Below are 13,930 nucleotides of genomic sequence, written 5' to 3' on the forward strand. Positions count from 1 at the left end.
CTTGTACATCTTTACCTATCGCACACCTGTATGGCTTTAGTTAACTCTAACAGGTAAACAGACAAACATTAACCACTGGTGTGCCATACTGGCCTCCCCTCTCCATTTCCTGAGATAGGTGAAAATAATTCTGTGGCCAGTACAAGAATACCCAGAGAGGAAGGAATAGAGAACTTCAGTTTGCCTCCTTAATGTGTGTCCATGCCAGTGGCGTTCCATTTTAAGTTGACACATGGAATCTGGTTCATGTCATATCGGAAGAATGAAAAAGTCCTACTGGTCCCTCCATTCTTTACGAGGGATTTTGAATTCTACTTCAAGAAAACTATTATAGCCAAATTCACCCTAAGCTAAATGTCAGGATAATTTTGCTGCCTTTGATTATATTATCATTCCTGTGATTCATATCTAATTTATATTCACATCTAATTAAATATATTTATTTCTAATCATGTCAACCAGAAGACATACATAAAAATGGAAATTACCCTGGCATTTTAACTGTGCATTCATATGGAGTTGTGCAATTGGAACAGATTTCCCAAAAGACCAACCTCAGAGTGGGATTATTAACTAGTAAATATGTAAATTAGTGAATATATATATATGCAGTCTTCCAGTGCAGTCTTGAGTGACCTTGCTGGTCTCATGGATGGCTGACTTCCAAAGCTGAACTCATGAACTCCATCTCTCCAAGAAATCCTTATACTTCTGTCCCTGGGAGCTCACCTTGTCCCCCAACAGCTCTCTCACAGCTCCATAAAACTTCTGTGAGCTCATCAAAATCTCAAGTTTCTATAGTATCTGAATATTAGCCACGCTAAATACCATTTATTCAAACATACTTAGAAGGTCCACGGAACCCTCTCTAGGGCTGTCATTGTGCTCTGTATCTGTGTTTGTTTTCTTTTCTCCCCCTTATTACAAAATCAAAGATGTCTTATCCCAGTGGAGCTGTTTTGTGACCCTTAACCCATGATGGCTTCTCTTTCCTCCTCTCCTGTACATTCTTTTTTCCTCCTCTCCCCAAGCCCACAAAACCTTAAATTCCACCTGTGTCTCTTCTGCCCAGATATTGACTGCCCGCATCTTTATTCACCAATCAGAAAAAACTTAGGTGCTTTTTCAAAGACCGTGTTTCAAAATTAAACACTACAGAAAAATCATGAAGGATAATATATTTGTCTCTCAAAAACAAGAACGTAAGTTATTGATCTCTCTAGCATCGAGTCCTCTTGTTTGCCTTTGAATTATCCCTTTCTCTTGTCTCAGACTTTGTGATCAACCTCACTTAGAAGGTTTCCACGGTCCGGCCCTCTATTGCCTGTTCTTCATTCTTTTACTTACCAGACAATTGGTATCTTTAGTGTGTCAGATTCTCTCTCTCTCTCTCTCTCTCTCTCTCTCTCTCTCTCTCTCTCTCTCTCTGTGTGTGTGTGTGTGTGTATGCGCGTGCGCGAGTGCGTGCACATGTGTGTATGCGTGTGCATTTGTCTGTCCATGAGTCCAGTCCCACCACATTTAGTTAGGGATGCCAGTATGAGCTTCACTGAAGGATTACTCACTTGAGCCCAGGCAACTTTATGTCGTGGAGGATATGACTCCTCCTATTTACTACCTATAGCTCCCCAGGGAGGAAGCCAGCTTTTATATGAGTGTCCTCACCTATGATTATTTCATCTTTGTTCTTAATGACCACATATTGAAGACAACAGAGCTTTCTCCTTATCTACATCAGCTGAACCCACAGCCTCTAACTTCTGAATTGTATGAATGACCCCCTGGCCACAGCTATTGTGGTCAGAGTGCTCGTTATACAGGGACACGCATATGCACACACACATGCACACACACAAACATACACATGTGCATATGTACCCACACATGCACACATACATACACATGTGTACACATACACACACACACAGAGTAGGGAGAGATCACAGTAGCAGAAGGGAGATCTGTTAAGAAGAAAGACTTTAGAGGGAGCAGGAGGGAATATAAGAGGATAATAGGGGGTTAGAATGAAAGTATATTATATACTTTGTGTGTGTGTGTGTGTGTGTGTGTGTGTGTGTGTGTAAAAATGAGAAAGAATAGATTCATCAAGAAGAAGTTTACCTTCACCATGCCTCCGCTCAGTTGATTGACAACGTTCTTCACCGCGTATTGCCAGCTCAAAGAAATTCTTGAGAGCCCCCACCTCCTCACGGTCATCAAGATGGAGGAGGCTGGAGACGAGGTCGTGAGCAGCGCCATTTCCTACGCGCTGTACAAAGGTGAGTGCGGTCAGCTCCCTGAGAGTGCAGCTTTGGAAGAGGAAATAATTGCTCTATAAGGCGAACTTCCTCAGATGGATGTATTCTACAGAATAAGATGCTTTATGTCACCAAAAGGCTGATCGAGCGTAACCAGCATAACCCAGGTACTCCACAAGCAGCTGTTTTTAACTGTGGTATAAAGTACGTTTGGAGTCGCAGGCTCCTTTAAAAATGTTGTCATGACTTTGTACTTCCAGGAGAGGGTGTGCACACATGCCTCACATGCACACATATTTATGTGCTACACACACACACACACACACACACACACACACACACACACACACACAAATAACTTCAGGGCTTCACACATCTCCTGAAGATTACGACTGACCTCTAGGAAGAACAAAGCTTAGCTGTCTTAGCACCTAGGAGACGAGGCGGGTAGATCTTCACGAGTTCAAGGCCAGCCTGACAGTGAGTTCCAGGAAAGCTAGAGGTGCACAATGAGGCCCCATTGCCAAAGGTATTCCGCCAAAATGGTATTGCCTGTAGCAAATAGAAACTAGTAAAACCTTGCCTTTTAGGTAGAAATACCTTACCAATAAATGTAAAGTTACAATGAAAATCTGGGACCTCATGGGTGTAATTTAACCATTAGGAATTTATAAGAATATTCTTGTGCTGGACAGAAGCTTATCAATATTGATATTTATTCCAACAGAATTAGGTCTATCTGGATACATCGATCTCAAAATTATCAACTCTGGAAATAGCCGTGTGTGCTGTATTAGCTACTTCTCTCATTTCTCTTGCCAAATATCTGACAAAAGTAACACAAGGGAGGAGGACTCATTTTTAATTATGGTTTCTAGGGATATAATCTATGATGGAGGTGACAGGCAGCTCTGTGGAGGTTGGAGCATATACCTAAGACTCCTCACCTCCTCATATCTGGATGGACTAGGAAGGAGATCTAGAGATAGTAGATGTAGAGATAGAGAGATAGAGAGATAGAGAGATAGAGATAGAGAGATAGATAGAGAGATAGAGATAGAGAGATAGAGAGATAGAGAGATAGAGAGATAGAGATAGAGAGATAGATAGAGAGATAGAGATAGAGAGATAGAGAGATAGAGAGATAGAGAGATGAGAAGAAAGAGAGAGTGGGGAGAGAAGAGATTGGATTAGAAGTTTGGCCTCTAAGACCTACTTCCTGTGACCCACTTCCTCTAGTTAAGCCCTGTCCCCTAGACTTTCCACAGCCTCTCAGAACTGTTCCAGTAACTAGAGACCAAGGATTCGAGCACAGGAGCATGTGAGGAGCATTTCACACTCAAATTGTGACAAATACATTGTTGTGATACGGCTAACTATTTTGTAGATTTAGGTAGAGGATAAGTCAAATCTATCTTTTGGAATATAACACTTATGGAGCCTCAATCTATAGAGACATGCCAATATATCCTAGTTACTCTGTATTCATACGTAATGGAAAAGTATCATGATCTAAGTTGATCAGTATACACTCCAGGGCATACACAATGCGAATTAGAATGGTGACAGCAGAGACATGACAGTTTTGTTTGATTCCAGAACTTTGACAAGTGGCTCTGACAGCTGGATATAATAGCCCGGCTTCCTTACATGTGGCCCATTGGTTGTCCCTTTTCTTCCTCCCCACTTTCAGCCTTCAGCACTAATGAACAAGACAAGGACAACTGGAACGGACAGCTGAAGCTTCTGCTGGAGTGGAACCAACTGGACCTTGCCAGTGATGAGATCTTCACCAATGACCGCCGCTGGGAGGTAGCAGAAGCCTTGGGGGTTATTCCTGGGTTGGATGGACAATGGTCTCAAGAGGACATGCTCTATGCCCAATGAGGTCATCAGTCTGGACTCTTGCTAGTGACTGCCCTGGTCTATCACTGTTGTCCAGCCTCGCTTGATTGTAGGATGGGATAACGATGCTGACTTAGGTTTCTTGCAAACAGATAAATAGCCAATAGCTCTAATGTAGGCTATTCTTAATGTATGGCCCTGTCTGATGTGGAGCTGTCTGCTCTCAGGAGGGGAGGTGTGAAGGGATGGGGACTCTTGTGGGATTATCAGTCTTGCTTTGACTAAAAAGATCAAGACATCCACATTCTTTTTCCACCTCCTCACCCAGCCAAATTCTGGTAATAGATGTGTCAGGGATGAGATAGATGAGGGGTGAGTGGAACAACTTTGCTGAAGACACTCACCAGTGTCTTAGAGTGAGGTTCTTGGGATTCCCAAGGGGTCAAATTCCCATTGGGGTCAAATGAGCACATCCAATATGGAAGTTGCTCTGTGTGTACTTAAAAACTGTAGGGGTTGGGGATTTAGCTCAGCGGTAGAGCACTTGCCTAGCAATCGCAAGGCCCTGGGTTCAGTCCCCAGCTCCGGAAAAAAAAAAAAACCTGTAGATTTTCAGAAGACCACATTTCTATCTTTTTCCATTTGATAAACATTTTAGGAACCCATTTATGGGCTTACATGCTTCTAAAGTTCAATCAGCCTTGGAAACTCTGTTCAGGAGGAACAATTGAGCCATCAAACAGAGATTTACAAGGGTACATCTTTGTGTTTGGCTTGTCTGAATTGGTTGACGTTATTAAGGGCAGCGAGGATAGATTTGATTTTCCACGTGTGTGTGTGTGTGTGTGTGTGTGTGTGTGTGTGTGTGTGTGTAAGACTTATATAACTCAATTTTCATCTTCAGTGGCCAGGTTAAGAAAACACTTTCAGACACATCGCTGTATCATTAGGACTTGACTTACATTAACATATGATCAATTTTAATGACGGTAGTAGAAATAGTAATGGCTCATGAATTTTTGAGTTATTCATCCCTTCCGCAAACATTGTGTGGTGTTTGGTCTTTGCACTGTAATGAACCCTATTACACCTCACAAGGCTTTGGTTAATGGAGGGAAAGGAGAAGTATAACTGCATGAATTAATTGATTCACAAATGAATCCCTCTGTGAGGACTGTTGAAATAAGGTCGGGTGGTAAATAAACAAACAGATATTCGTGAACATTAAACATTTAATTTTATTAACTCAGATGAAGGTGGTTAGGGGAAAGACATGGAGGTTAAGCATTTGAGTGCTGGAGTAGCCATCTGTATGTCCTTGGACAAGGTCCTCAACTATGCTTGGTCAGTTCTCCAGTACAGTACCATGCTGGAGCCAACTCTTACTGGCATGCAAAAGCTAGCTGCTAAATTTTCAGAAACTTATGGGGTTGGTCATTGAATATAGTCATTTTTCAAGATTGAATCATACAACTTTATAATTTGAAGAAATCCTGTGAGAATCAAAAGTAAGGCATAATCAAGGCTACTAACTTCAAGGATGGTAGGATAGCTCATTGGGCTAGGACATTTATTCTGCAAGCATGAAGCCCTGAGTTTGAATCACTGGCAGTCACATAAAGATCTGCAAATGGGTTTGTGTGTGTGTGTGTGTGTGTGTGTAAAATGTCAGCATTGAGGGATGGAGATTGATGGCTCCTAAGAGCTCACTGGCTACAGAAACTAGTCTAAGAGGCCAACTTTATGTTTAGTTAGAGGTCCAGCCTCTGGGCAATAAGGAGGCAAGTGAGAGAGGAAGAGATGTGATGTCTTGCTCTGGGCTTTTCATGAACACACTCAGTGGTACACATCTGCACACATACATACCTGTGCACACACACTTGCACACACACACACATACCTGAACACACATACCTGCACACATACCTGTACACATTCCCGCACACACACACCTGCATATACTTACATGCACACACATACATACGTATGTGCACATACATACCTGCACACACACCTGCATATATTTGTGCACACACACCTGCACACACACACACACACACACACACACACACACACAAACCTATACCACACACACACACACAAACCTATACCACACACATACAATGCCTCCCTACCACTCATGACTTTCTACGTATTTTAGAAATTGTGTTGGGGGGGTTACTTCTGCTGCTACTGTCTACTGTTAGGACCCTCACTAATGTAGAACCCGCTGTCTAGTGTGGGCCCACCAGTGTAGGATCCTGTCTATAGTAGGACCTTCCAGATCTGTTTCTGGTTCTGGGTTCAGTAGCAGCTAAAACTCACCATGGCAGGAGTGTGTGCATCACAGGACTCAGCAGACACAGCATGAGGGTGTGTGTTTCTCTCAGAGCTATTGCTAAAGATTTGTCAGGCTTGCCTGAAAATGCAGACTAGCAGTAACACCTTTCACCTTGTAATATTATACTGATTAAATGAGAAGGTTCTAAAGGACTTAGAACACTGGCTTACTAAGATCTATACTGTTACCCTCTTAAAAGGAAATTTAAAAATGACATCATGCAGTGCTTTACAACACACGTAGCAGTTTCCAAGCCACTCACAGCAACCTACAGCAGAGATGATCTCGTTTTGTTGACAAGTGAGTCAGAGCACCATAGATGTTCCTGGATGGGGGCTCCTGGTGGTGTCTGGGGGTGCCGCTCTGAGCTTGAATCTCTGAAAGAGCATGACCTGGGTTATCTCACTTGTGTTTGCTGAGCAGAACAAAACAAACTGAGGCTCTGGGACAAAAATCTTGTGTGTGTGTGTGTGTGTGTGTGTGTATACGTGTGCAAGGCCTTTCCTTTCCTGTACACAAGTGATTCTCAGGGTGGTCCCAGGACCAGTGACAGTATAACCCAGAAACTCGTTAGTGGTGCAAACCACTATGTTCCACCTCAAGCTTGCTGAGTTAGAAGCAAGGTTGATTGCCAGCAGTCTGCTGTAGCAAGTCCCCGTGTTTGAGAACCACTGTCCTGAACTGTCTAGTGTGGGGCCAATGGGAAGGCACACACACTAGAATCCAATGCAAGACAGTAGGTGTAATGGACGTGTGCTTTGAGGACAGTGGAGAAAATGTAGATACCACTCTCCCCAGATGAACCTCTTAGCCTGCTGATCCCAGAGAAATCTAAAGATGGGGATCCCAGAAGGGGACAGGAACTCCACAGAAATGCAACAGAGCCAGCTAACCTGAGCCCTTGGGGCTCTCAGAGTCTGAACCACCAACCAAAGAACACACACAGGCTGGACCTCAGCCTCCCTGCTCATAGGTAGAGGTGCAGCTCAACCTTCATGTGGACCCTGAGTAACTGGATTGGGGGCTATCCCCAAAGCTGTTGCCTGTACTTAGGATACGTTCTACTAGCTGGGCTGCCTTGTCTGGCCTCAGTGGGAGAGGAAACACCCAGTCTCACAGGGACTTGAAAGTGCTGGGGGGAGGGGGCCTGGGGGAAGAGGAATACCCAGGGGGACTCCACCCACTCAAAGGAGAAGAGAAGGGGGATGGGGGAAGGATTGTGGGAGGGGATGACTGGGAAGGGGCCAGTGAGCAGGGTGCAAAATGAAGTAAAAAAATAATAAATGATGATGATGATGATGATGATGATGGTGATGATGATGATGACGACGATGATGATGGTGATGATGATGGTGGTGGTGGTGATGATGATGGTGATGATGATGATGGTGACGATGATGATGATGGTGGTAAGGCCCTTAACAATTTCCCCTAGGCAATATGCGAATCTCAGTAAGCAGTATTAGGCAGATATGGAAGCACCAATGCTTCCTTTACGGTGGGGGTTCAGACGGGGACTGAGGGAGTGAAGGAGACTCATGGATTCAATGGGTGCCAGAGGGCCTGGGTTCCTGGGAATAGATGCCCTGGGCTTCTTTCAGAGGTTTCCCTGTTGTCAGACCTCGTACCATCCACGTTTAATGCTTAAAATAAAATCTTGATGATCCTTTGGATCTGTGAGTGTTGGCAATGAAACCAACCTGTAATAAATATCCTGGCAGCCGTATAATACACCTAAGAGTTGACACAGAGCAAACCTACTGGGTTGAGGCTAAAAGAGAGCGTTGCTCTTTCTTTAGACTCTTAAGGAAAACTAGACATCATGGCTTCTGCCTGTAACCTCAGCCTTCGGGAGGCTGATGCAGGAGCATTGCCGTGAGTCCAAAGCTAGCATGGATTATGTGGTGAGTTTCAGGCCAGACTACGCTACCAAACTAAGACCCTGTCTAAAAAATAAATAAAAATAAAAAGTATTCTTGGGAAGCTCGGTGGGACCGTTTTATCAGACACTTAGGACACATTGACACAGGTAGCCAACATCTACTGTCCCAGTGACTTGCTGCTGTGTCACCCCAGATCTTCGCTAGACAATATGCAGCTTGGGTTCCATTTTGGCCATTGTCTGAGAACTCTGTTACTGCAGGGAAGGCTAGAGTTTACCTAGGAAGGGCGGCAGAGTCCACAGCACAGCCAGCCAGCAGTGACAGCTGGTTCACAGTGTGTAGACTTCCATTGGTGTCTTCTCCTCCCTGATGCTCTTTCTGCCAGAGTCGGTTCCTGCCCCATGTCATGCTTAAGTGGGCACGCTATCTCCACGCATGCACATTCACACTCAAAGTACATCCCCACATTCGAAGGCTCCACTCGGCTGCTTTCCCACCCGGAGGCTGAAAAGATGAGTTCTATTGTCAGAGCAGGGTGGAGAGAGACACTGAAGATGCTAGGACTTTGTGGCTGGGATGCAGACACACTTTGTGTTTTCTTTATCGGCCTTGTGGTATGAGCTCTCTCCTGCTTTTTCTCTCTAGTCTGCCGACCTTCAGGAAGTCATGTTCACGGCCCTCATAAAGGACAGGCCCAAGTTTGTCCGCCTCTTCCTGGAGAATGGCCTCAACCTGCAGAAGTTCCTCACCAATGAAGTCCTCACGGAGCTCTTCTCCACCCACTTCAGCACCCTAGTGTACCGGAACCTGCAGATCGCCAAGAACTCCTACAACGATGCACTCCTTACCTTTGTCTGGAAGTTGGTGGCAAACTTCCGTAGAAGCTTCTGGAAAGAGGACAGAAGCAGCAGGGAGGACTTGGATGTGGAACTCCATGTGAGTAACAATGAGGTTACCTATTTGAATCCAGTTCTCTGCCTCCATCTTTCCAATTCCCCGAATTCAGTTCTCTGCTTCATATTTCCTATACCCAGAATTCAGTTCTCTGCCTCCATCTTTCCTATTCCCAGAATTCAGTTCTCTGCCTCCATCTTTCCTATTCCCAGAATTCAGTTCTCTGCCTCCATCTTTCCTATTCCCAGAATTCAGTTCTCTGCCTCCATCTTTCCTATTCCCAGAATTCAGTTCTCTGCCTCCATCTTTCCTATTCCCAGAATTCAGTTCTCTGCCTCCATCTTTCCTATTCCCAGAATTCAGTTCTCTGCCTCCATCTTTCCTGTTCGCTTCCCCATAGCCATAAAGCAGCTATGTATTTTTCTCTACCGTCTTTCCTAAAAAAAATTAAAGGCACTAGGAAAGTTTCCTGATGTCTTGCTCTAGTCCCTGACTGTGGTTTAGCTACATCATTTCCAGATCACAAGGCTTATGTGACACACTTTCTAAGGCTGTTTGATGGGGACAGGGACTAGCAGATGGCGTCCTGCTCATGTGTCAGCCTGTTTACAAAAATAGCTCCCTGATGTGCAGGTGAAAGAGAGAAGGACTGCCAGTAATTCTTCTGTGAAGAAATGGAGTAGTAGACATTTCCATTAGAGATGTGAATCCCCTGAGATTCCTTTTTTTAGCCCAGGTGGGTCCGGTTCCACCAACAGCAATTATTATCAACATTTGCTCTGGTTGGAGTCCAGCACTGTGTGAGTGCCCCAGTTTCTCTTCACTTAGAGGAGACGGCTCAGAGGCATAGTGAAGTGAGTCTCTGCTCATACACAATGGCCACCTGCTTGGTGCTGTGCCTCCTAGTGGCCTCTTTCTTTTTTGACTTCGTTTCATCACCCCTTAAATAAGACACTTTCTCAAATTCTCATCTCAAGAGTTCTCCTGGGGGAACTCAAACTGATTGTTATGTGTAACTCTGAGATTTTTAAGTGTGTGTGTGTGTGTGTGTGTGTGTGTGTGCATTGTGCAAATGAAAAAAACCTCAGTGTGTGGCTGAATTGAAAGTGAGACTCTTCTATTTGCCGTTCATTTATGTTAAATGTTTGAAGCACAGCACACACCTGGGTCTCATATGTGCAGTTTTGAGTTTGGTGAAGTCAACATGGGAGCTGAAGGACACACCCAGCCACTTCCCGTCTGAAAATGTTCCTTGGGAGATAGGGAATCTTAAATATGAACTACGACTGCAGCCTTTGCATAGCAGTCCTAAGAAGTCAGCACATTTTAACATGGTGACCATTGGACAGAAGCCACAGGAAGGCTAGATTTAATCCGAACGCTTTTTTCCCCTAGCTGAGAAACTGATCCACAAGATGGAGAGGAACGGCGTTCTCCATGGCGCAGCCAAAGTCATTCAGTCTTTAAAATGCTCACAGCAATCGCCCCCCTCATCGCTTCCTGCACAGTTGTACTTTGTCTTTTATGATAGATGAAAGATTTTCTATCAAATCACGCCACCTGCTGAGAGCTGCCCAGAGCCATGGGAATCAGACCGCAGAGCTGCTAAAACAGACTGAGCCCCGAGCTCCAGAGGTCTCCAAAGACTGTTTCTCAGGCTTCCTGACCACCCCATTTCACTGTTAGAATGATGTACCTAAACTAGGTTACATTTGCATGTGGTGACCCGATATTCTGACCCCTGGCAGGATGCATCTCTCACCACCCGGCACCCCCTGCAGGCTCTTTTCATCTGGGCCATTCTTCAGAACAAGAAGGAACTCTCCAAGGTCATCTGGGAGCAGGTAAACGTCCAGGTTCACACTGAATTGGGGCCAAATACATGCTATGTTATACGAGTCTGGTCTAACCTATACTCATATGCCTAAGTTAGAATTTGGGGCATCTGATGCCTAGGACCATGGCCGTGCCCCCGTTTGTATGTCCTTGGGAGTATCCCTAGGATGGGCGATCCCCAGAAAGGATTCATGTAAGGGTCCTCTAGCACACTCCTGCTCCCCAGGTGTCTGTGCACATTTTCCCCCCAAGTATAAGAAGTGTATTGAAGCTTTACTTAAGAAATTAGTTTCTAAGTCCTTACTTCACTTGCACAAGGCCTTAGGTTTGACCCTCAGCGCTGAATAATAAGAAGATCAAAATAAAAATAATAATTTCTAGCTTTATTCCGTTATGGATCAGGAGGTGGGGGGACCTGTAAGAATTATGTTTTGAAATATTTATTGAGAATTTTCTTGACGGTTTGCTACACCACTGTTTCTTTAAATGAATCTGTGGGCACCTCTGCTTCTGTCTCCCCTTCTGCCCTTGGCTGCTGGACTCACACAGCCTTAGTTAGATGGTTCAGGGCTTCCGGTGTTCCTGTTCTCTTTCTCCCCGTATCCTGGCTGTTACAGGATGACACTATTAAGATAGTGGGTCAGCCAAGGCTTCCTTCTGTCAGAGGCTTAATACCTTGCGATATTTCTCCAGTATTTTCTTTTTATATGCTGACTCCACGTACGAGACCATGAAGAGTTAGCTTGTTGAGGTCCGAGTCTGCTCCCAGCTCATTACAGACTCAACTGTGAATAGTTAGACTTGGCCATTTTCTGCTTGTCTACACTTTTCAAAAGTTAACGTTGATGTTAGCACCTCAAGGGATTACGAATTAACCAACATCTTCCCGCCCTGCCCCCCAAAAGACCAAAGGCTGTACTCTGGCCGCCTTGGGGGCCAGCAAACTTCTGAAGACCCTGGCCAAAGTTAAGAATGATATCAACGCAGCTGGGGAATCTGAGGAACTGGCTAATGAGTATGAGACCCGAGCAGTGGGTGAGTGCGCTGCAGTGCATGCCAAGAAGACATGAGCCTAGAAGGCTTGGGGGTAGGGGGTGGGGAGTGGGAGGGGCTGTTTCAGGTAAGGAGAGGTAGAGGATCTGAGAGGGGAGGGGGCTTGCCAGGTGTTGAAGGCAGGTGGACTCCATAAGCATTTAACACCCTTTGCATTAACGGGCCCCACCGACTATGTGTGTCTAAAGAAAGAGCCATGTAGTAAGGCTCCCATTTGGACAGCTTTCTCCGTGCCTCTGTGTGCCTGAATCCTCATGCCCGATCTGATCAGGTTTGACTGGGGATAGGTAGGTCACATCTCTATCTGCCTGCTGAGCCCAGCTCTCTCCTCCCTGGTGACACAGAGTTGTTCACTGAGTGTTACAGCAGTGATGAGGACTTGGCAGAACAGCTACTGGTCTACTCTTGTGAAGCCTGGGGTGGGAGCAACTGTCTGGAGCTGGCGGTGGAGGCTACGGACCAGCATTTCATTGCTCAGCCTGGGGTCCAGGTAAGAAAAAGCCAGGCCCTGAAAAATGTACCCAGGAATGGGCTACCAGGAAATGGGCATTAAGAAAACGACATTAAAAGTTTATTTTGTTCATCCTGTATAAAAACACATTGAGGGAGTGCCTGGGTAACAATGTGAAAGATGGTGACACATTAGCTTCTGTGGAAATGCTTACCTCAAGAGATGGTACAGGAGTGCACCAGTCAACTTTCCATCACTGTGGTAAAATGCCTGAGGCGGTCAACATGTGAAGAGGGAAGGTTTATTTTAGCTCACAGTGTTTGGAGGTTTTAGTTTATGGTTGGTTGTGTCCATTGCTTCTGGGTTCATGACGAGGCAGGACATTGTGGCCAGCGCATGCGGTAGAGGTAGACACTTACCTCATGACAGCCAGGAAGCAAACGGTGAGAAAGAGGAGGAACCAAATTCTCTTCAACGGTGTAACCCGCGATGATCTAAAACCTTCCCCTAAGCTTCAACCTCTTAAAGACTGCAGTACCTTCCAAAGGGTCATACTGGAAACTATGTTTTTAGAGTATGGACCTTTGGAAAATGTTTAAGACCCAAACTACAGTGTGTTGCCCAGCTTTAAAGGTCAGCTTGATATACTGTAGGATACACGTAGGAAGAGACTCACAGAAGGATTGCCTAGATCACTTGTCTGGTTCAGTGTGTTTGTGGGTCGTTTGACTGTCTTGGTTGCCTTGGTTGGTGCAAGAAGACTCAGCCCACTATGGGTGGTGCTATTCCCTAGTTTTGGACCCTCTACTATATAATAGTAGAGAAAGGTAAGCTGAACACAAAGCATGAATTCCCTTCTCTGCTTTTGATTGAGGATGTGATATGACTTGTTGCCTCTAGTTCCTGCCTTGACTTTCCTGCTGCGATGGACCATAACATGGATATAATAAAATAAGCCCTATCTCCCCAAAGATGCTTTTGGTCAGGATATCTTATCACAGTGACAGAAATGAAATGAAGATACACAGCAAGGAAAGAACTGTTCGGGCTTCCACAAAGCAAATAGTACAACATTATAATGCTGTCTCTGCGTCCCCTGCCTGGGTCTTGAGCTACTGAAGTAGATGTGAAATGATAAGCCTCAGTTTCTCATCTGTGAAGTGGGTACAGTTGTCTATATTAGTTATCTTTCTGTTTATATTAATTATCTTAAGTTACCTGACAGAGGGAAGACAGATGTAGTTGGGCTCACAGTTTCAGCCCAACACATTAGAGTTCATGGTGGTTACAATTTCTTACTCTGGTGGATAAGAAAGCAGAAAATGGCACAAGAAACTGGGTTAGGCTATTATTCTAAGAGGCCTGCCCT

The 13,930-nt window shown here is 44.9% G+C and overlaps 1 protein-coding gene across 2 annotated transcripts in view; it reads left to right on the top strand.

Annotated features, from left to right (window-relative positions):
- The window catches only part of Trpm8 (transient receptor potential cation channel, subfamily M, member 8), a 122,393-nt gene that overhangs the window by 71,060 nt on the left and 37,403 nt on the right, over positions 1 to 13,930 (top strand). For both annotated transcript variants that reach the window (XM_039082997.2, NM_134371.3), the window contains 6 exons: positions 2,177 to 2,279; positions 3,952 to 4,070; positions 8,973 to 9,263; positions 10,970 to 11,065; positions 11,963 to 12,092; positions 12,455 to 12,600. In XM_039082997.2, the coding sequence (XP_038938925.1) occupies positions 2,177 to 2,279; positions 3,952 to 4,070; positions 8,973 to 9,263; positions 10,970 to 11,065; positions 11,963 to 12,092; positions 12,455 to 12,600 (885 nt within the window). The remainder of the gene's footprint in view (positions 1 to 2,176; positions 2,280 to 3,951; positions 4,071 to 8,972; positions 9,264 to 10,969; positions 11,066 to 11,962; positions 12,093 to 12,454; positions 12,601 to 13,930) is intronic.

This window comes from Rattus norvegicus, chromosome 9, assembly GCF_036323735.1.
Source record: "Rattus norvegicus strain BN/NHsdMcwi chromosome 9, GRCr8, whole genome shotgun sequence".
Classification (NCBI taxonomy): Eukaryota; Metazoa; Chordata; class Mammalia; order Rodentia; family Muridae; genus Rattus; species Rattus norvegicus.